Here is a 20,767-nt window from a genome sequence, read left to right as displayed (position 1 = left end):
ACCTATAATGATTTTATTATTAATATTGTCTGCAAGGTCATTAACAAACAACGTGAACAGCAAGGGTCCCAATGCACTTCCCTGAGGCACATACGAAGTTACTTCTACATCTGATGATGACTATCCATCCAAGATAACATGCTGCATCCTCCCTACCAAAAAGTCCTCAGTCCAGTCACAAATTTCACTTGATACCCCATATGATTGTACTTTTGACAATTAGCGTAAGTATGGTAATGAGTCAAATGCTTTTCAGAAATCAAGATAAAGATGATGAAAAGTTGTGATGCCATTGCAAGTGAGATAAGCTGCTCTGCATTCTTTTTTTTCCTAAGGCCTTTGGGTTCACTGGTATCTTGGTAGCCCATGTGAAAAAGCAGTAGCTGGCATTTTCTTGATCTTGTTACATTTCTGGATACTTTGACTCTCAACCCAGGCTTTCTACCACCTGAGCACATAGTTACATGTATAACCTTTCCTGAATCACTTGTATTAACCTCTGTTTTACAGTTATTTTACTGCAAACTTCTCTCTGTCAAAGTTGGCTCGAACTGAACAATAATCTGGAGTTAATGTCACATAAACCAATAATTTCTATTGTTGGTTCTGGTGACAAGTACTTTCCTACAGTTTATGTTCTTCTTCTTCTTCTTCTTCTTCTTTTTATTCCTCCTTCTCCTCTTTTTTTATGCAGAAACTGCTGTCATAATATCACTGACAGTGATGCCCTACATTTTCATTGACATCCTGCATTGTTGTTGACATCCTACAGTGTTTGACTGAACCATTTCAACAGATCATTTGAAATACTCATTATTAGCCACTATTTCTACAAACTGTCAGAATATCTAGATTTAGTGATTGAAAACTTCTGTTAGCTAAATGGCAAGTGGCAGTATTTCTTATGTAGCTATTTGACAAGTATAATGTATTATAAATAAAACTTTCTATTAACAGGTGTAAAAATATTTTCTTTGAAAAATACCATTGTAATCCAGTAAATATTCAGCTACTAAAGCAGGTGCACAGAAGCTATATAATGAAACTGAGGAGGCAGCTGCTTTTTACAAATTAAGAGCTTTTTTGTTGATTAACTTGATTAAATTTAGATGGCACAAGCATGAGTGGCATAAAGCAGCATAGTGATAACAGTATCGTTAATACAGCATACAGATTAAGTTTCTACAATGTCTTTGTCTTGTGTTGATGTATACCTTGACTCATTTCACATCCCTGAAGGTTCTTCTTCTTGATGGGCTCTATGGAGCACAATGAATGAATGAATGATCCAGACCAGGAGACATTTACCCAAGGACTTTTATATGCAGATTTTTCATGTGATACTGTAATAACTTCCTTTTTTCAGACTGTAATAACTAGATGAGCACATCAGTCCTTTCCTAGTTAGAGGAGAGGGGCTAAAATTGTCACCCATCATCAGTTTGTAAGTTGTAGTGTTTGTCATATCCTGTTTGAAGGTTCTATTTTCCCTTAGCTGTATGAAGTCTCATGAGCCTTAGACAGAGTAGAAAAGGGCAATAACAGAACTCAGTATTTTTTTTAAATCAGTTTTTGGGAATGTATTATCACAATTGTCATTCCACTGTCAAGATGACTATACAGTCATCTCGAGTGGAATGACAATTATGGTGATATAAATGTAAGAACTGTACAACACCCAGTTCCTGAGCGGAGAAAATCTCAGACCCACCTGGTATTTGAATCTGAGCCCCTTCGGTTAGCAATACACCATGCTGACTGCACAGCTACTGAGGTGGACTATTTTATTGTTTGATGTGAAGTCCAGCCCACCTTTTATCCATCAGTGAATAGTTCCAATGAGTATTCAGTTTTAAGCTGACAGTGAAATTGTCCACCACAACTGGCATCACATCTCCCTCCTCCAGACAGTTGCAGGAGGTGATGTCAGGAATCCTGATGACTTCTCACAATTGTGTTGAAGTAATGAAACAGTTAATTCAGTACAGAAATAATCACTATAATCTTGCCTCACTCTTGTAATAGTTTGCTGAACCATGGTCTTTGCAATCTAGATAGTTGCAGTGTTCACAGAGCAGCACATCCATCACTGCTTACTTAGCAACATTCCTCACTTTGCCAGGAAAGCGACTATCTTCAAAGCTGACTGCAATACTGTGGAATGATTGTATTAGAGGTATGCTGTACCGCATTTGCTATGTGGTCCATCAATTCCTGCAGGGAGTCATAATGTTCAAACACAGCCAGTTGGCTCTACAGCCACCAGTTAACCATGCTGAGCATCCATGTTACCAAGTTTTTTTGAGGCGTAGCTCAATCCACTAGGTATATGCATCAGGAACAAGAATACAAATCATCAAGCACTTTCCCATAGAAAAGTGTGTGCAAGAGCTTCACACCCTCATTTTCTGTGCTGAAACACTCAACAGTTTCAGATTTATGGTGCATCAACAGCAAAGCAACTGATGAAGAATTCTTGATGTGAGAATGCAATTCCTGTTTATGGTGCTGCCTTGTTACATTTCTGATGTGACACTTGTTTGTCCTATATAAATATTGTGTGGCAACATTGCTGCACACATTTGCACTTTTAGGCAGAGGAATCCTGCCATAAAATATTCTTGCAAACTAAGTAGATAAGTTGAAAGTTTTTCAGGCTCACTGTCAACATGATTTATCATTTTTTTGACATCACTTATTATTTCATCAGAGCATTCCTCTTACATTTCTTTGTTTCAGTATTTATAATATCCCAGTATGAGACAATATCTTTATTTTCACTGAGAGCATTTGGCTTTTCAATTACAACTGAGTACTCCTCTAATTCCTGCAATTTAAGAAACTATTCTGTGTATTTAGCTGTTGTCTCAGGATGCAGCACTGTGTTCTAAAGTTACTTCAATAATTTTATGATCATAGTCTCAAATGTCTTCTTCATACAGGAGGGTGATGCGTTGCAAATGTTGTTCTTCCCTTTTCATTAGAGCAAATATTTTTGATACACATATTTCCTGTTACTACTGACATTTAAATTCACTTATACAGGGCACACTGCTTAAATCTGGATATACAAATTTTTTTAAAGCAAATTTATTAAATCAAAATACAAATGAAAATGAAAATACTTTTAATGATATGAATATAATAGAGGGAAACTTTCCACGTGGGAAAAATATATCTAAAAACAAAGATGCTGTAACTTACCAAACGAAAGTGTTGGTATGTTGATAGAGTCAATAACAAACACAAACACACACACAAATTTCAAGCTTTTGCAACCGACAGTTGCTTCATCAGGAAAGAGGGAAGGAGAGGGAAAGATGAAAGGATGTGGGTTTTAAGGGAGAGGGTAAGGAGTCATTCCAATCCCGGGAGTGGAAAGACTTACCTTAGGGGGAAAAAGGGACAAGTACACACACACACACACACACACACACACACACACACACACACACACACACACACACACACATACAGACACAAGCAGACATATTAAAGGCAAAGAGTTTGGGCAGAGATGTCAGTCAAGGCGAAAGTACAGAGACAAAGTTGTTGTTGAATGACTGATGAGGTATGAGCGGTGGCAACTTGAAATTAGCGGAGGTTGAGTACTGGTGGGTAACGGGAAGAGAGGATATATTGAAGGGCAAGTTACCATCTCCAGACCACCTACTCCAGTTGGTTGGTTGGTTGTTTCGGGGAAGGAGACCAGACAGCGAGGTCATCGGTCTCATCGGATTAGGGAAGGACGGGGAAGGAAGTCGGCCGTGCCCTTTCAAAGGAACCATCCTGGCATTTGCCTGGAGCGATTTAGGGAAATCACGGAAAACCTAAATCAGGATGGCCGGACGCGGGGTTGAACCGTCGTCCTCCCGAATGCGAGTCCAGTGTCTAACCACTGCGCCACCTCGCTCGGTCCTACTCCAGTCATGTAACCCAGAAGGTGTACACGATCAAAGGCAGAGCCACGTGTGAAAGCACCCACATGATTTACCAACTGACCTGCCTACACTGTGAAGCTTTCTATGTGGGAATGACCAGCAACAAACTGTCCATTCACATGAACGGACACAGGCAGAGAGTGTTTGTTGGTAATGAGGATCACCCTGTGGCTAAACATGCCTTGGTGCATGGCCAGCACATCTTGCACAGTGTTACACCATCCGGGTTTTCTGGATACTTCCCACTAACACCAACCTATCAGAACTCCGGAGATGGGAACTTGCTGTTCAATATATCCTCTCTTTCCATTACCCACCAGGCCTCAGCCTCCACTAGTTTCAAGTTGCCACCGCTCATACCTCAACTGTCATTCAACAAAATCTTTGCCTCTGTACTTCCGCCTTGACTGACATCTCTGCCCAAACTCTTTGCCTTTACATATGTCTGCTTGTGTTTGTATATGTGCAGATGGATGTGTGTGTGTGTGTGTGTGTGTGTGTGTGTGTGTGTACCTGTCCCTTTTCCCCCCCTAAGGTAAGTCTTTCCGCTCCCGGGATTGGAATGAGTCCTTACCCTCTCCCTTAAAACCCACATCCTTTTGTCTTTCCCTCTTTCCTGATGAAGCAACCATCGGTTGCAAAAGCTTGAAATTTGTTTGTGTGTTTGTGTTTGTTATTGTCTCTATCCTCTATCAACATACCAATGCTTTCATTTGGTAAGTTACAGCATCTTTGTTTTTTGAAAATATTTTTACATATACATAACGGTATCTATAAAGAGTAACATTACCCTATGTAACCCCTTCAACCTCTAATTTTGTCCTGAAGTGATTGCATGCACTCTTTAAAATATCACTGTCCATAGTGGTGAATGCTGCTTCGATATTAGGGTACCTTGTCTTACAGGTAAGTCGTTCGACTGTGCTCCAAATGTAGTAGTCAATAGGGCCCAAATCCAGGCTATTCGGGGGCCAGAACTCCTTTGACCAGAACATGTCAATGTTATCCGAGAGCCAGTTTTGGGCTAAATGGTTCATATGAGGTCCTCCTCTGCCATCCGACACATTGTTCGCTGGCTGACATTCAATACTGATGCCGATTTCCTAAGTGATTGCTCCAGGTTCTCCGAAATCAGCACCTGAGTCTTTTCGATGACTGCTGCAATTCCTGACACATGTTTTTTCAAATGAGGTTTCCTAGCCAGGTTATCAGAACTTTCACCAGACTTCTCCAATGCATTATACTTGGCCAGAATATTGTAAACAGTTGATCTCAGGTACCAGTAGAATTGAACTATTTCAGTGGACGAACGTCCAGTGCAAAGACTTTTGATAATCATGGTTTCTCAGTTGTACTCCACACCTGTCCGTAACGTCTTGGCCATTTTGGGGTTCTGACTATTTACTAGATGTTTATGGCTTTCAAGAACACCTTCAGTGGAACTACGATATGGCAGGAAATTCAAATTGAAATTTGTCCAGATTTAGCTGTTACACCCTGTATACTGCTCTAGGGCAGTAGGATGTCAAGCTCTCTTAGGAAGCAGGGAGTAAGTTTCTACCAGTTGGCTAGCTGACACAGCAGACAGCTTTTGACTGGGAGAATTATAATCCATTTTCATCTCATAAGCACCTACACAATTAAAAGTTAGTCAGCATCTTGCACATCTGAGCAAGTCTAAAACAATTCAGTTGTGCTAGTTCCCTTGAGATTACCCACTAGTGACTATTTCACCTCAACACCCCATTAATAAAAGTACTCTTCAAGATCAAGGTTTGTACCATCTTGACATCTGGAGCATTTAAATTAGAATCTCCACTCCTCATCATAGACCTTCCACCAACATGCTATACAGTAGTGGCTGAATCATGACTGGATTCTATTGTAACAAAAGACTGGGGACATTTTCCAGCCCCCTGCCCATGAACTTTACATGCATCAAATCTGTATTCAGTCCAAGACTGGCCACTACCTAAGTGGCAACAGCAACAAATCAAAAACTATGTCCAAACTATTCTTTTAATATAACAGTGAAAATTGAGTATAGGAATTAGAACACAGATCAATAGCAAAGTTGAAATAATTACTCTTGCAAAATGATGATACATTACACCTATTGGCCACCACATTTCATGATTAGTTCCTAAATACTAAGAGAAAACATTGCACCTACTAATTAACAACCAAATGCAGATATACTACATTTATTCCAGCAGTAATTACAGTGCTCTGCAAAATAGAATGAGATAGGTAAAGTAACATAACATATTAACAACTTGGTGGAAATGAATGACAGTGTGGGAGCATGTTGCCAGAGGTCTCCCAGTCACGCACGTAAAGCTGGATGTCACTTGATGTGAGGTCAGAGTACTGTACTGCCAAATAGAGATGGCCACACAACAGAAGGTAGTTGAAGGAACAGAAGAAGTCAGTGCATGCCAATCAGTGAGAGGTCACGATGCACTGTAGTAGGGTTCTTTACTATAGCATGGCTCAGAGACAACAGCTGGATGACTTTACATGAGCAGAATCATCAGAAAGCTGGAAGAAGGATGCAGTGAGATGTATGTAGCCCACGGCTTTGGTATTGCTCACAAAACTGTTTCATGTGCATGGGGAGTGTTGCAAACCACAGGCACTGCTGCCCAAAGGAGAGGAGGTGGTTGACCTTGATCAACAGTGGCAGCATGACAACAACATTATGCAACAAGCTAGAATGACCATCAGACAATGGGTGCAATTGTAGTTACATATAACAGGACTGCAAGAAATGCAATGTCATGCTTCCCATTGGCACAGTGACTGCATGGGGAATAGTCTTTTTGAGACCTGAGTTTCTCCTGGCGTATACAACTTTCAAATAACTTCCGGGAATTCAGCCAGGTAACACTTTCAGCAACCGCCAATATTTCGGCGGGAGAACACCCCGCCATTTTCAAGGCAAACTGCAACGGACAGGCGGCGTACATGCAAATTTAATACTATTAAATTTGCATGTACACCACCTGTCCGTTGCAGTTTGCCTTGAAAATGGCGGGGTGTTCTCCCGCCGAAATATCGGCGGTTGCTGAAAGTGTTACCTGGCTGAATTCCCGGAAGTTATTTGAAATAGTCTTTTTGCCAGATGACCAGTACATTGTGCTCCATAAACACCCTCACAGCAGCAGCAGCTTTTGTGATAGTACCATGAGCACAGGGACTGGAACAATGAGGAGTGGGCTTGTGTGATCTTCTCAGACTGGAGCAGATTCTGTTTGAGTAGTGATTCTAGACATACCCTCATATGATGAGAGGTGGGAACACGTAATGCACACAAAAACATTGTTTACATGTTTGTTTTAGTGGTAAACATAGTCTGGTGTAGGAAGGCGTAATGTTACATGGGTGCACTGACCTCTAAATCTTTGAACACACTAATGCACCTGTCAACATTATTGTGACACTTTACTCCTTCCCTGTGTGTCTTTCCAGGGTTGCATTCGACCCTGACTTTGTTTTTATGGCTGACAATAAGAACAGTTGTTGAACTGGCCTGTACATCCCATGACCTAAATTCCACTGAGCACATGTGGAAGGCATTAGGGAGATGTTTTGCAGAATGTCCACATGCACCAATGACCATTCAGCAGTTGTTAACCATGGTGATGGAGGAATGCAATGCCCTCCCACAAGAACCTCTTACCAACTTTATGGCCAGCATGGGAGCATGTTGCACAGCATGCACTGCTGTCCATAGTGATCACACATCCTATTCAGAAACATGTCTGGCCTTTTGTAATACCTAGTGGATAATCATAAATCACGGTGACTTCTGTGTAACTATTTTCTTTGAATATAAGGTCATATGTGTTCACCTTATTGTGCATTTCTTTCTCTTGCCTTCTGTGCTATATTGTGGCAGTTCTTTCCATGTACAGTCCAAGTTTCACTGAGCTATGTTACTTGGCAGTGACACAACATGTGACAGTTACATTTGTCCTGTATGTACATTAGGCCATGTTATATACCAGACATCAAGACTCTTTCAATTGTTTTCTTGTACGTTTACACTGTAGACAGTGCCTCTTCTCTCTGCCATCCAAAAAACTGCCAGGTCACAATGCAAAGCACAAGCGGCCCCTTCACAGCAGATGGAGACACTCAATTGCTGTTGTGCTTTGCCAATGACCTGTGTCTGTGCTTCGTTCATCATTTCTGCACAGGTCAACATAAGTGTGTACCACAGTTGCCATGTTCACTATCTACTGCCTAAAATATGTCTTCCACTTTCACAAGCATCTTTTGTTGAACTAAGAGAATAATATTGGAACATGTTACTCCTGAGAATCTTAAATTACACAACACCACTCAGCAGCAGCTCCTTCAAATTGTGCAAGTTGCCACAGCCCACCAACATACCCATGGCCTAAGCGTCCACCAGCTCCCCTGCTTGACTGCTACATTCCCACTCCCTTACCCTCTTCATTTTCCCTTGCCATCCCCTAACCAGCCAGCTGACCACAAATACTCAATGTTGGTATGGCATGAGGTGTGAATTTGGTGCCCGTGTGTGAGAGAATGTTAGAGGGTTTGGTCTTATACTAGGAAAATTATAGCACATAAATGGACTGTTTATGCTTTCTGATTGTAAAAAATCTTTATTCTGCAACTGTGCACACTAAATAACATGAATACTAGTATTAAAATTAGAACTGCAGTAACTTAAGGTAAAATTGCATCCATTTACGATATAAAAAGAGGGAGCATCTCTAAGTCATTAATAAAGACTTGACAACAAATGACATTTTCATGCATAAATCATTCGTATCATATCCTTGAAGGACGTCATCATTAATGGGATCTACAGTTTAGTGTGTGTGTGTGTGTGTGAGAGAGAGAGAGAGAGAGAGAGAGCGTTTATGAGAGAGAGGAGGGGGGGGGGGGGAGGAAGGAAGGAAGGAACTTTGTTCCCTTCTGTACCTAACTTCCCTTGGCCTACCCTGTTCTCTGTTCTTTCTTGCAAGGTGCACGTGACACCCAAGTGTGAGAATAAATAAGTTCATCAATAATAGTTTAAGGAATTGAATGATAATAATGGTTGTGATACAATAATAGTGGAATATGTGAATCAATAGATATCTGATATTTTAGCTCGATCAATTTGTGATCTTGTATTCCATGTAATTTCTCTCTCTGTTTCTCTCTGTGCCCCTGGCAGCCAGTAACAATAGTGGTCATGAGTGTGTGTGTTGCATCTGTGTGTGTGTGTGTGTGTGTGTGTGTGTGTGTGTGTGTGTGTGTGTGTGTGTGTGTAGTCTAATTCCAAAGAAGACCTGTTGGCCAAAAACATAGTTAGTGGTCTTTTTGCTATGCTTGTCTGTGACTCAACACCTCCCCTATACGGTGTATAATAGTGTCATTATTGCCCCTCATCTGGATTGACTTGGAATTGTTGATTTTTTTTTTACAATAACATCTAAATTAGCATCAAGAAACAATGACTTGCATAAAAAAGAAAATACTTTTGGTATGCCTGGTAAGACTTTCATACCTTTAGGAGCAACTTGGCCTTTCTTAACTTTTGCTAGCCATTTTGCTCCCATTTTTGATCTTGCACTGGCTCTAGACCTCTGGAGACCCATCATTTGCACCAGACTGGGTCTCTTACGTTTTGTCACTGAAAAGTTCAAGGTAACCATGTTATTGTAACTTTATGTTTAAAATAATTATATCATTAATGTAACTGTGCAGCTAGTTTTTAAATCTAAAAATATGACATAACATTTTAATAGTTCATATCAACTTTCCTTTTATATAAGCTAGCTACAACAACTTTTTATTTTCAGAAGCCTTCATTTTAGTTCTAGAGCTGCTTTTCTAAAACTTTGTTACAGTATCGGTAAATTTAATTCATATACTCTAATAAAAGTGATACACTTGTTAAGAAATGAGTATGCATAAGCTATTGATTTTTATTCACATGCAAAGGATATACTTGAAAACTTGCTTTTAGGTGTAGCATGTAATATACTGCTGTAGAAAACTACTAGCAGATCAGATTACATGTATGACTCTTACAACATAACAGTATAACAACTTACTCTTCTGCTTGCATAAACGAAGGAAGTAAAGAAGCCATGACGTAATGAGATTTAATGGTGACGGAGTGGTTGTAGTACGATGCATATTGCGAATTAGCTTTGCTAAACCATATTTCCACTCAATATCTGACTGTGCTTGGATACGCTGGTATGTGTCACTCATCATAGCAATAAGCAGATTTATCAATACAACAACAGACACCAGCATGTACACCATGAACATGCCCTTAAAGAGAGCATTCGTCCAATCTGGTTGAGTCTTGTTACTATGTTTTCTGACATTTTCAACAGTTGTCATCCCAAACACAGCAAAAAACAGCAATTCAAATGCTTCCAGTGGTGTGAGATAAACTGAAATAGGCACAAAAAAAGACAACTCAGTTTTCAGAATGTAGTGGTCGTTTTGGCAGCAGCAAAATTTTTCAATGGTACTACTTTAAACAAAAGGTTTACTCTAATGATTTTATGTTATAAATATAAAGTTAAAAATATCATTTTATTTTAATCTAAAATAATGTAATACTTAAACATTTCTGTGAAAATCAAAATATATGTCATCAAAAATTTCAAAGAAAAATATTTTAAAATCTGTGTAGTGGAAAAGACAAAGTCTTTAAAAGAAACTAATTCAATGAAACTTCCTGGCAGATTGAAACTGTGCAAAAAGTGAAAGATTCATTCTGCAAACTCTTTCACTACTGATAACATTGCAAAACCAGAACAGCATGCCGCTGATACAGTATTATGTTTGTTAAAGATTCATAGAGCCAATTGTTGTATACTAGGAAAAGGAAATTAATCAAAAAATGCAAAAAATTAGATTTAGAAACACTGTTGATGCAAGATGGAAATGAGGGTATGAGAGATTAGGGAAAAATAAGAAAATGTGGTATGGTAAGTACGGAAAAGTGCTTAAGGTGAACAGGGGGGGGGGGGGGGGGGAGAAAGAGGATGGGGCCAAACTGTAAATGGAAAAGAGCAAAAAGTAAACAGGAAAGGATGACAGATTACTAAACAGGAAGGAGGAGGGGAAAAAAATTAAAAAAAATAAATAAATAAAAAAAAATAGATCAATGTTCTGAGCATCTTTTCTCCAGAGAGCACCTGTTCTCCACAAGAATTTATAACATTTGGTTGATGAATAAAGTAATTCAGTACAAACATTTGTATTTCTGTAGAAAGAAAGTCCCAAGTTCTTATTTTTTAACTTATTTATGAGGTAACAGAAAGTAATGTCGGCAAAAACATCAAAAAATTCAATATGTAGAATGATTTTTAGTCATGGGAACAATATCTAAACATTCAGTTTATAAGGTAAGAATGATGTTGATTTCCCAAAAGTCATTCAAGGTATACCCAGTATGGAAGCCCTATTTTTTTTTGAAAAATTTTTTAAAAATAAGTTATCTTTTTCAGATATTTACATCAATGAAAAGCTGAACACAAATGTGCAGTTCAGACTACAACAATGCTGTAGCTGAAACGAGAAAGCAGTTCTGCAAATGTTTGAAGCTGTATATTCATTATAATATTATGTGACTACAAGGAGAGGAAAGGGTGATCATAAAGTAGTAACAAAAGCAGTAAATGAAAACTGAATCTATGAAGCAAGTGTTTTTCAAAATTAAATTACAATACAATATCAACAGAAAAAACTTCCACTTTTGTAGCAGGCAAAGGCAAGGATAAATAAAATGCAGCTTCCCTAATCTGGAAAAAGAGAAAAAATGGTTGCAAAGAATTAGAATCATTCAACAACTACATAAGAACATCATCCAGGGATCCCAGATCAAAGGAGACAAAGTATGAAACAATGGAAGAGACTCCCAAACTATACTTCAATTAAAGTAATTTGGTGACTGACATTTCAGTATGTCAAGTGGCAGGGGCCAACCACAAGCCAATAACAGATCTTTCTCAAATGCAAAGCATCCCATGTGTTGCCTGTTTTGAAGGTAGATGCAGAGCTCGTCAAGTGTGGCCAGTCACATGCTGGCAACACTGCCCTTCCATTGCAATCTGTTAACTGATAGTTACTTTATTTGAACTATAATCATATTTCCAATTGAATTAAATTAACTGAAATGAAATGGAAGATCCTCCTGTGGTCTTACATATTACTCCGGCAGAGTGATGTTTAACACTGTATCAACCTACCAGACAAATGATGATGGAAATCTTTAAAAAATTTAGCTGTTTAGTTGAAACTTTTTGGAGTTTTTGTTAAGCGTTTTCGCGTGTAATGAGACGTTCCTTATGGTGCAAAGTCTCATTTGGAATTTAATGTATTGTATTGTATATATAAACTGGGGACCTAGAAACAATGGAGAGGCTGCGTCCTGCCACAGCCCACTGTGGTTCACAACTCCACAACGGGCCACAGCAGTCCACCCACCCCACTGCCGCCCCACACTGAACCGAGGGTTACTGTGTGGTTCGAGCCCCAGTGGACCCTCCCCAGGAACATCTCGTACCAGATGAGTGGAAACCCAATTGTTTGCGTGGTTGAGTAATTATGGTGTACGCATACGTGAAGACAGTGTTTGTGACGCAAATTTAATGTATGTTATGAAACAATGTATGAAAATTGTTAAAGGAGAAAGTCTTCTTATTTATTGATAAGAGTTCTATATATGTAGAAGAATTTCAATTCCAGTGTTAAGCAAGCCTGCAACATCTGCTACAATGGCTGATCATACTGCACCACCATAGTCATACATAAATCTATTTCAGGTGCAGAAACTGATAACCATGAGAAGATAAACTCAAATCTGAGGCCATATACATGCGGATCATTGCACTCTCCATCTATACTTCGATTAAAACATACAGTGCATTCAAAAAGAAGAGATCTGGAGACTGTAAATGGCTGAAAATATCATTGTGTCATTTCCTGAAGAAGAGGGTGCTGTCCCTATTAGAGTGCTTGCTGAGGTTCCAAACTCACCACTAAAGGACATGAGCACATACCTCCATGATGACAGAGTGAGCATGCACATGTGTCAATGTCCATTGCTTCACAGTTGTGCTCAAAGCAATGAAAAGGAGACTTCAAAAGGAGACCGATGAGGTATAATTTACTTCCTGACAGCAGAAGGAACGTGAGGAATGAAGATTCATCAAAAAATGACACATGTGTACGGAGAGCACTGCATGTCTTTTGCAATGGTCAGGGTGTGGCACAAATGACTGAGGGAATGACAGATGGTAATGGTTGGTTATACTCAGTCTGGAATGCCACACCACTTTGCTGGTGCCTTTGTCCAGCAGGTGAATGCCCTCATTATTCCAGACAAGTGAATTACAGTAGCAGCCAATGCAGCAGAGGCCGGATCAAGCATCAGAAGTGTTGATGCCTCATTAAATACAGATTGAAATTTCAAAAAGTCTTCAGCTATCAGAGGAAGCATATTGAGTGGGACTCTCTCTTGAACATCTGCAGCACTATGCCAAGTAAGTGAATGAGTTCTGGTCTTGAGTGGTCACTGGAGATGAGATGTGGAGTCATCACTTTGAGTCCGAGTCAAAACGATAAAGTCTCCAGTGGAAGCAGGCAAACTCACTGCTACCCAAAAACTCCAAGACCATGCACACAAGGGTGAAAAGGATATGCTCACCTCCTTCCATGACTAAAAGGGTCCCCTTTGTATCAACTTGCTGCACCATAGGAAAATGGTGAAAGTGCAGTTTTCACACAAACCTTGATCACTCATCACAAAGCAATCAACTCAAAACTATCAGGGCAGCTCACCAGTGCAGTCATTTGTACCATGAAAATGAAAGGGCCTCATATAGATAACACTGTCACGGAGATATTGCAGACATTCAGAAGCAAGGTCCTCAGTCACCCTCAATAGAGTCCGCACCTGTCTTCCTGTGTTTATGTCATTTTTGGTGGGCTAAATAAGATTCTGTACTGCCATAAATTTCTTCATGATGTGACCACAGTGGCTCAGGACCTTCATGCTCTCTCATGTAAGGGTTTTACACTAGTCACTTGCCTGTGAGTGTGCTTTTATCCTATTGAAGTCGAAATTACATTCAGCACCTTGCTTAATTACCTTCTAGGAGCCATTCTCATGCAAAAATGCATGGATGACTAACACACTGTTGCATACACTTCAAACACCCTGAATCAGGCACAACAGCACTACTCCCAGATGGAAAAAGAAGCACTTGCTATTGTGTACCCACTCAAAAAATTTCATGTTTTCATCTACTGTTCTAAATTTCATTTCATTACTGATCATAAATGTCTGGTTTCTCTTTTTCATCCCTTGGCATCTCTTCCAGACAAAGCGGCCCATCGCCTGCAACACTGAGCTCTTGTTTCTGTTGTGCTATAACTACAAGACTGCCTTCCACCCCACAGCATAACATGCTAATGCTGGTGCTCTTTCTCAGTTGTTGACTGGTCCTGACCTTGCACTTGATCAGGATGAACTTTGTGTTTCCATTTACACATCAAAGCCAAAACACTGTTGATGGTTTTCCCATTACCAATTTTCAACTGTCTGCAGCTGTCACAGCCAATTCTGTCTTGCATCAGGTTGTTCCCTTTGTCTACCTTGGCTTGCCAGATAAACCACTGCACCAGTTGTCAGACCCTTTGTGTAATTATTATGCTCTCCAATACTGCTGCTCAGTTCTTGATGTGTGCTATTGTTGGATACTGAAGAGTCAGCTCCCAGTGTTGTGGTCCTGTCCGCACTGTGGCGGGATGTTATGCACCTTCCCCACATGGATTACTGAGATATTTCTCATACAAAGTTGCTAGCCCACTGACACATTTTAGTGGTATTGACAATAAAATCAGGTGTGTGTTGTCAGTCTGCTTGCAGTGCGCCACCCATCGGGCAGCACCATGGGCCTCTCTTTCCTCATGGCCTGTACCCCCCAGCGCCCTTTGGAGTGTATTAATGGTGATTTTGCGAATCCATCCCTTAACTCCTTCTGGATTGTACTAGTTGATGGTTTCTCAAATTTTCCTTATGTGGTTTGTTGCCCATCAACAACCACTGTGGCTACAGTCATGGGCCTCACAAAGATTTTTTCTTTGGTAAGATTACCATACATGCTTGTGACAGACACCAACCTGCAATTTGTGTCTCAAGATTTTGAAGATTTTTGTTCAAAGAGTGGTATTTGGCATGTTACAGCCCCTTCATTTTGTCCTCAGTCAAATGGTGAGGTGAAATGACTAAAAACTCAAATGAAAAAATATGTCACCTAGTCTTCTTCTGAGGAAATCCTTGATAGGTTGTTGAGCTCCTAAAGGTTCACTGTCATTGGCGACCATAGCCCGGTGGAACTGCTTCACGGCTGCCAGCCCCGTATGCTGCTTTATCTGCTCTGGCCAAGTCCTGGCTACCAGCTGGCATCCACCTTGGATGTGTTCCATTTGGGCTCCACCATCTGAGCCTACATGTTTGGCCAGCACCACTAAGTGGTCATCCATCATTGCAGAGGTCCCTGACTCTGTGTCATGTGCACCTCTAATGGCTTGTGTCCTGACACTATGAGCAGCTCCTCCCACATGTGACTGACTATGTGCCAGAGACTCCAACACTCCTGCGGCTGCCTCCACCATCTGCACTGACCCTCACAGTGTGGTCTATGCCCCCTCAGCTCCTGTGTCCTTCTTTGATCTGGGTGCCACTGCCAGGCAGAGCAATTAGCAACTGGTTGTCTCCATCTCCCCAGCCCATGTTGCCACCATTTCTGCCGCCACCGCCTCTGTTTCTGAGTGCCAGATGTGAACATGGATATGGAGCCTCCATCACCGGTGCCTGATGGGGGAGTTCGCGCCACACCTGTGATGCCCGTGCGATTTTGGACTGTATTCTCCTATGACACTGATACCTATGACAGCATGACACATGCTCCAGCAGTTAGCTCCATCTGATGAAGACATGGGCATCTCCACAGTGAATAGTTTTCCCCAAAGGGGGAAGGAGTGTTGTAACCCTATACAGTATGTGCTTGTGATTAAACAGCGCATGCATGCACGGCTGACTTGACTTGGCACAAGTGCTGTGCCACGTGCAAACAGCTGTACATAAGCCGGTGCGCTGGGCCGCAATAATAAGCACACGATGTATGTTTAAGTTTCAGTATGGCACAAAGTTATTTCTCACAACATATTCAGTACATTGCTGGTTCAGATTTCTGAGTAGTTTTTCAGGGATCTAATTTCATATTGTTGCATCTTCATTGATTTCACTCCCACTGATACTATTTGTTTCATTTCAATGAATTTAAGTCAATCCATATACATCCCTTTAGCCGACAAAGCCATCACCCACCAAATCTGGTCACTCCAGTGGTGCTCCCCCACATACCATTTGGAAGGACCTCTGGTTGTAGCCCTCAGGACTTACAGGAAGGAACATTAATGCCAATGATAGTGTGACTCAAGCATGGAGGTTTGCTTAGGCAGTCCAATAGCCTAGGCAGCTGCTCACAATAAGGAGATGTTCTGGGTTTGTGAAGTGGTTTGGCACAAGTTTTCATTTTTCACAGTGTATTCATCACGTTGCAGGTTTCACATTTTTGAACAATTGTTATGATTTCATTTCATATTATTGCATCTTCACTGATTTCATCCCCTCTGACTCTATTTTATTTTAATGTGTTTAACACAGTTGGTCTACTGTATATCCTTATGACTTGGTAGGCCATGGTTTTCCAATAGTATTCCCATACACCCTGTGGGGGAACTGTGGGTAGCGGTGTTTGGAGATAGAAGAAGCAACATCAGTAGCAATGAAAATTTGAGCCAGACCTGGAGGTGTTTTCAGATAAACTAATATGTAGGTAACGCTGTGGAAATGCCACAATTTTGTGTTAAAAAGACTGCACCCGAGTACAGGTCAGGGCACGAGTTTCTTGATGCGTGAGCCACCTGTCCCTTGAAAGCCAGATTTGTTTCACATGAGAACAATGTATAGACGTCTTCCTACATGTTCCTTGACTGGTGCTACCTCCTGTTGTCAGTTTCCAGAATTATTTCAAAAGAAACATTAGTGAATGTAATAGCAGCTGCTGTGAACAGTTGAGCCAATATGATCACATTGACATAATTTTGTAAATGTAGTCATTAGGTTTCACAGTTTACTGTAATTCTTCTACAAATGTGTCACATCTGTTGAGTGAGCAAGAAATTTTGGAAGCTTGAGAGGAAGAATTTGCTCAATACCTCACCTTACAGTTTTTTCTTGCGAGGATAATTATAGTTTCTGTCATCAGTATTTTAAAATTTGTTATAGCTAATGGCCTTGTCGTGTTGGTAACACTGGTTCCTGCTCATCACCATAGTTAAGCAACACTGGCCCTTGCTAGTACTTTGATGGGTATTCATCCAGAGAAAACTGGGTGCCACTGGTTTTAAGGGCACGCAAGTTGCCGAAGTGGCATCCAATCGAAAGACTTTCACCAGGCCAGTTTCCTAGCCCAGTATTCTTCTAAGTGGTCAGTCTCCAAAGAGTTAAACACTGACTGATTACCGTTATCCAGGTTTGAGTTGCAGTTTAGCACAAATGTTTGTCTGTTACAACACAGCCCTTTTCTCTCTCTTTTCAATTAAAGATACACTCTTTTGAAAACTTAATATTTGTACCACTTCCACACTTACATCTGCTGCCATCTGATAAGTGCAAATATTTCCTATTTTTCACATGGAAAGGGAAGGTGAATTTCATTCAATTCCAAAAGATTCATGTCCCTCTCACTCTTTTTATTTTCCTTCACCTGACTGTGGGACTCTAACAAGTTAATCCCTTATGTAGCTTCAGTTTGTGCAGAATGAATAGTTTGACACATTGACATTGGATTAACTGTTTCTTGTCTTTTACAGTGACTCAGTTGGCCAATGTTCGAAAATTGTTTAGTCAAATGTTTGCACTGTTACCACAAATAAAACAGTAGTTTTTGCAGTGATTGTAGTTTGGTAAGCTGGGACAAGTTATGTTGGTATAGTTGTGTGTTGCCATCATGTGCTTTATGAGTAAATACATTGGTGAATAGTGTTGGACAATCTGATTTTCCTGAAAGAATGTTGCACCTAGGACAGCTTGGACTTACTGAAAACATCACAGAACCTGTCTGGCCTGAACTACATGCTCCACACACTGTAGGTTAAAAGCCTCATGGAAACATCTCTGCACTTAACACCTTGCATCATTTGAAAAAATGGCATAATCACAACTTGTCAAGGCACACTATGTGCATGCACTCAGTTACACCCCAGTTTCTGTATTGCATGGCCTACTGAAGACCTGCATCTTTATGTGCCACTGAAAGAAATGGCCTTTTGTGAAGTACCCTACTCTAATTGCCCATTGCCTGCATTTCCATTCACAATGTTCACTCAGAAACTGGTTGAGATGGACCTACATTCACCAACAGCAGCAATTAGTCCCAGATTTGAAATCAGTTGTCCTTCATGAGGTATGATACTTGTCTCCAGTCCATGCTGGTTAAAATCTTTTTATCATCACTGTTCTTACCCTGTGTTACTTAACTGCAAGTGGTACACCGTTACGTGAATACACACTGGATAGTCCACACTGATACACCAACACATTGGGGAACTTCATTTGTGATGTGGTCAACTGCATGTCCAAACACAATAGCTCTTTTCAGTCATCCTGTCATCTGTCCATGTCAACCCATCTTACTATGCTGATTCCATTCAGCTGACTGGCACATAGACACCACTTCACTGGCATGACTTCTGTCAGAAATGGAGGGTCATGTGATGAAACTAGTCTTACACCAAAGCAGCCATTATCTTCTTTTAAGTAGGTGACTAATGTTTTGTCTGATGAGCTTTTAAGTAAGAGTAGTTTGAGAGAGAAACTGCAGTAAAAAGAATTCAAGAGGGTGTGGGTCAGGTGGGGAGAGGAAATGGAAAAACAGAAAATATAAGCACAAATTAATGTTATAAGGTAACACAATCAAAGTATAACCATGAAAGTAAGCTTTCATCTTCAGAGGGGAAGAAATGTTAAACTCTACAAAACATTGTCAAAACTGAATTTTCTTTATGCTGGCTTGAGCACAAACAAGTTGGTGAAAATGTCAGTGAAGAATAAAATTCTGAAGTATTTCTCCATCTCTTCTGAGAGTGTGATTTCTTTATTATCTACCAAAGGTGCACCATCTGCAGATACAAAAATGTGAGTTTCTTATACTTGTATGACAGGGATGATATCCTTCTAGATAGTAACACTACTGCTAGATGGCTAGTCTGTCCCACATGCATGATTGTTTTCTACAGATTAAAAAAGAAATAACAGTTAGCAAAGAAAACATTTTCATCGTTATCACCATCAACCAACTGCCATCCACTGCTCCACAAAGGATTCCTCCAAAGTTTTATATGTACTGTACTCTTCCACTATTGGCATTTTCTGTTGCATGGTTTTTTTAATGTTGTCCATACAGCTTCCATTAGTTCATCTATCAGTCTACTCTTATCTCTTAGAATTTAACAAAGAAAGTACTTTGTAGGTTAGCTATCCAGTCCCATCGCTACATGCCTCCCCTAACTCCATTTCATCCTGCCTCTCCTAGTAATTTCCAACATTCATTTCCCTACTGTTCACTAAGTGCCACCCAGTATTTTTAGTGTTTTTCATTCTAAAATTCAAAGCTTCATAGCCTTCTGTCAAAACTATCAATGTATATTAATTCTGTACTTCCTGTTTCATGGTGGAAGCTTGGAACTGGAAAATCTTATTCAGTTTACTAAATGCTCTTCAGGCCATTTTCACTCTTCAGTTTTTTTCCTGTCCATCCAGTCATCGTCATTGCCACCTCCTCAAAACACAAAACACCATCAATTCGTTCTATGACTGCATTGCTGTTCTGTACTACTTCCTATCAGTTTATACAATGAGCATTACTTTAGTCTCATTACAATCAATTATAGGTGTAAATTTAAAAGTTTGTCTATCAAGTTCTTTCATCCACTGTTGTAATATATCAGCACCAGATGCAAAAAGTACAATGTCATCTGTAAAATGAAGGTGGTTCAGGCACATTCTATTAACATATATTCTGTCTTCATTTTCCAAGATTTAAGAGCTCAAAACTTTCTCTAGGATGTTCAAGGTAGTTTTGGTGGTGGAAGCTGCAGTGTCAGTGGACACTGTCCAATGACATTAATGTGACCATCACTCAAATGGCTGAATAACCACCTTTTGCAGTGGAGACATGCAGGAAGAAGAGAGTCAAAGAGGTTCTGGAAGGTACTGACACGGATGTGGAGCCATGCCAACTCAAGCACCATGTGCAACTGTGCTGGGTTTCTCAGTTGAGGATCTATGGTGTGAACAGTTCAACCGAGGTGGTTCCATAGATGCTCAATTGGGTTCAAATCCAGGGACTTTGGTGGCCAGGAGGGTACACTAAACTGATCCTGGTGCTCTTCAAACCACGCATATGCCACACTATTGTCCTGCTGGTAGATGCCACTGTGTTGAGGAAAAACAAACTGATGTGTAGCTGTGGACATGTCTCAAATGATAGGTGCATACTTTTGTTGGTCCACTGTGCCTTTGAGAATGACAAGATCACCCACGGAATGCCATTAAAACATTTCCCAACCATAATGCTCCCTCCTCTGCCCTCTTCCAACAACTGTCACAGGATGTTTGCTTTCATACATTTCACACACTAAATTCCAGTGGCAGTCTGTCCGATGGAGCATAAAACATGATTCAAGGCCAATAGTCACGACTC

At 40.3% G+C, this 20,767-nt stretch overlaps 1 protein-coding gene across 1 annotated transcript in view; it reads right to left on the bottom strand.

The window, feature by feature from the left end:
* LOC126195755 (serine/threonine-protein phosphatase 6 regulatory ankyrin repeat subunit A) overlaps window positions 1–20,767 on the bottom strand; it is a 427,181-nt gene that overhangs the window by 5,788 nt on the left and 400,626 nt on the right. The window contains exons 21-22 of the mRNA XM_049934383.1: window positions 10,022–10,372; window positions 9,472–9,597 (exon numbers count right to left, since the gene is read on the bottom strand). Coding sequence (XP_049790340.1) covers window positions 9,472–9,597; window positions 10,022–10,372 — 477 coding nt within the window. The remainder of the gene's footprint in view (window positions 1–9,471; window positions 9,598–10,021; window positions 10,373–20,767) is intronic.

Source organism: Schistocerca nitens, chromosome 7, assembly GCF_023898315.1.
Source record: "Schistocerca nitens isolate TAMUIC-IGC-003100 chromosome 7, iqSchNite1.1, whole genome shotgun sequence".
Taxonomy (NCBI): domain Eukaryota; kingdom Metazoa; phylum Arthropoda; class Insecta; order Orthoptera; family Acrididae; genus Schistocerca; species Schistocerca nitens.
Note: the sequence above shows the minus strand (reverse complement) of the source record. Positions and strands in the feature narration are given on the sequence as shown.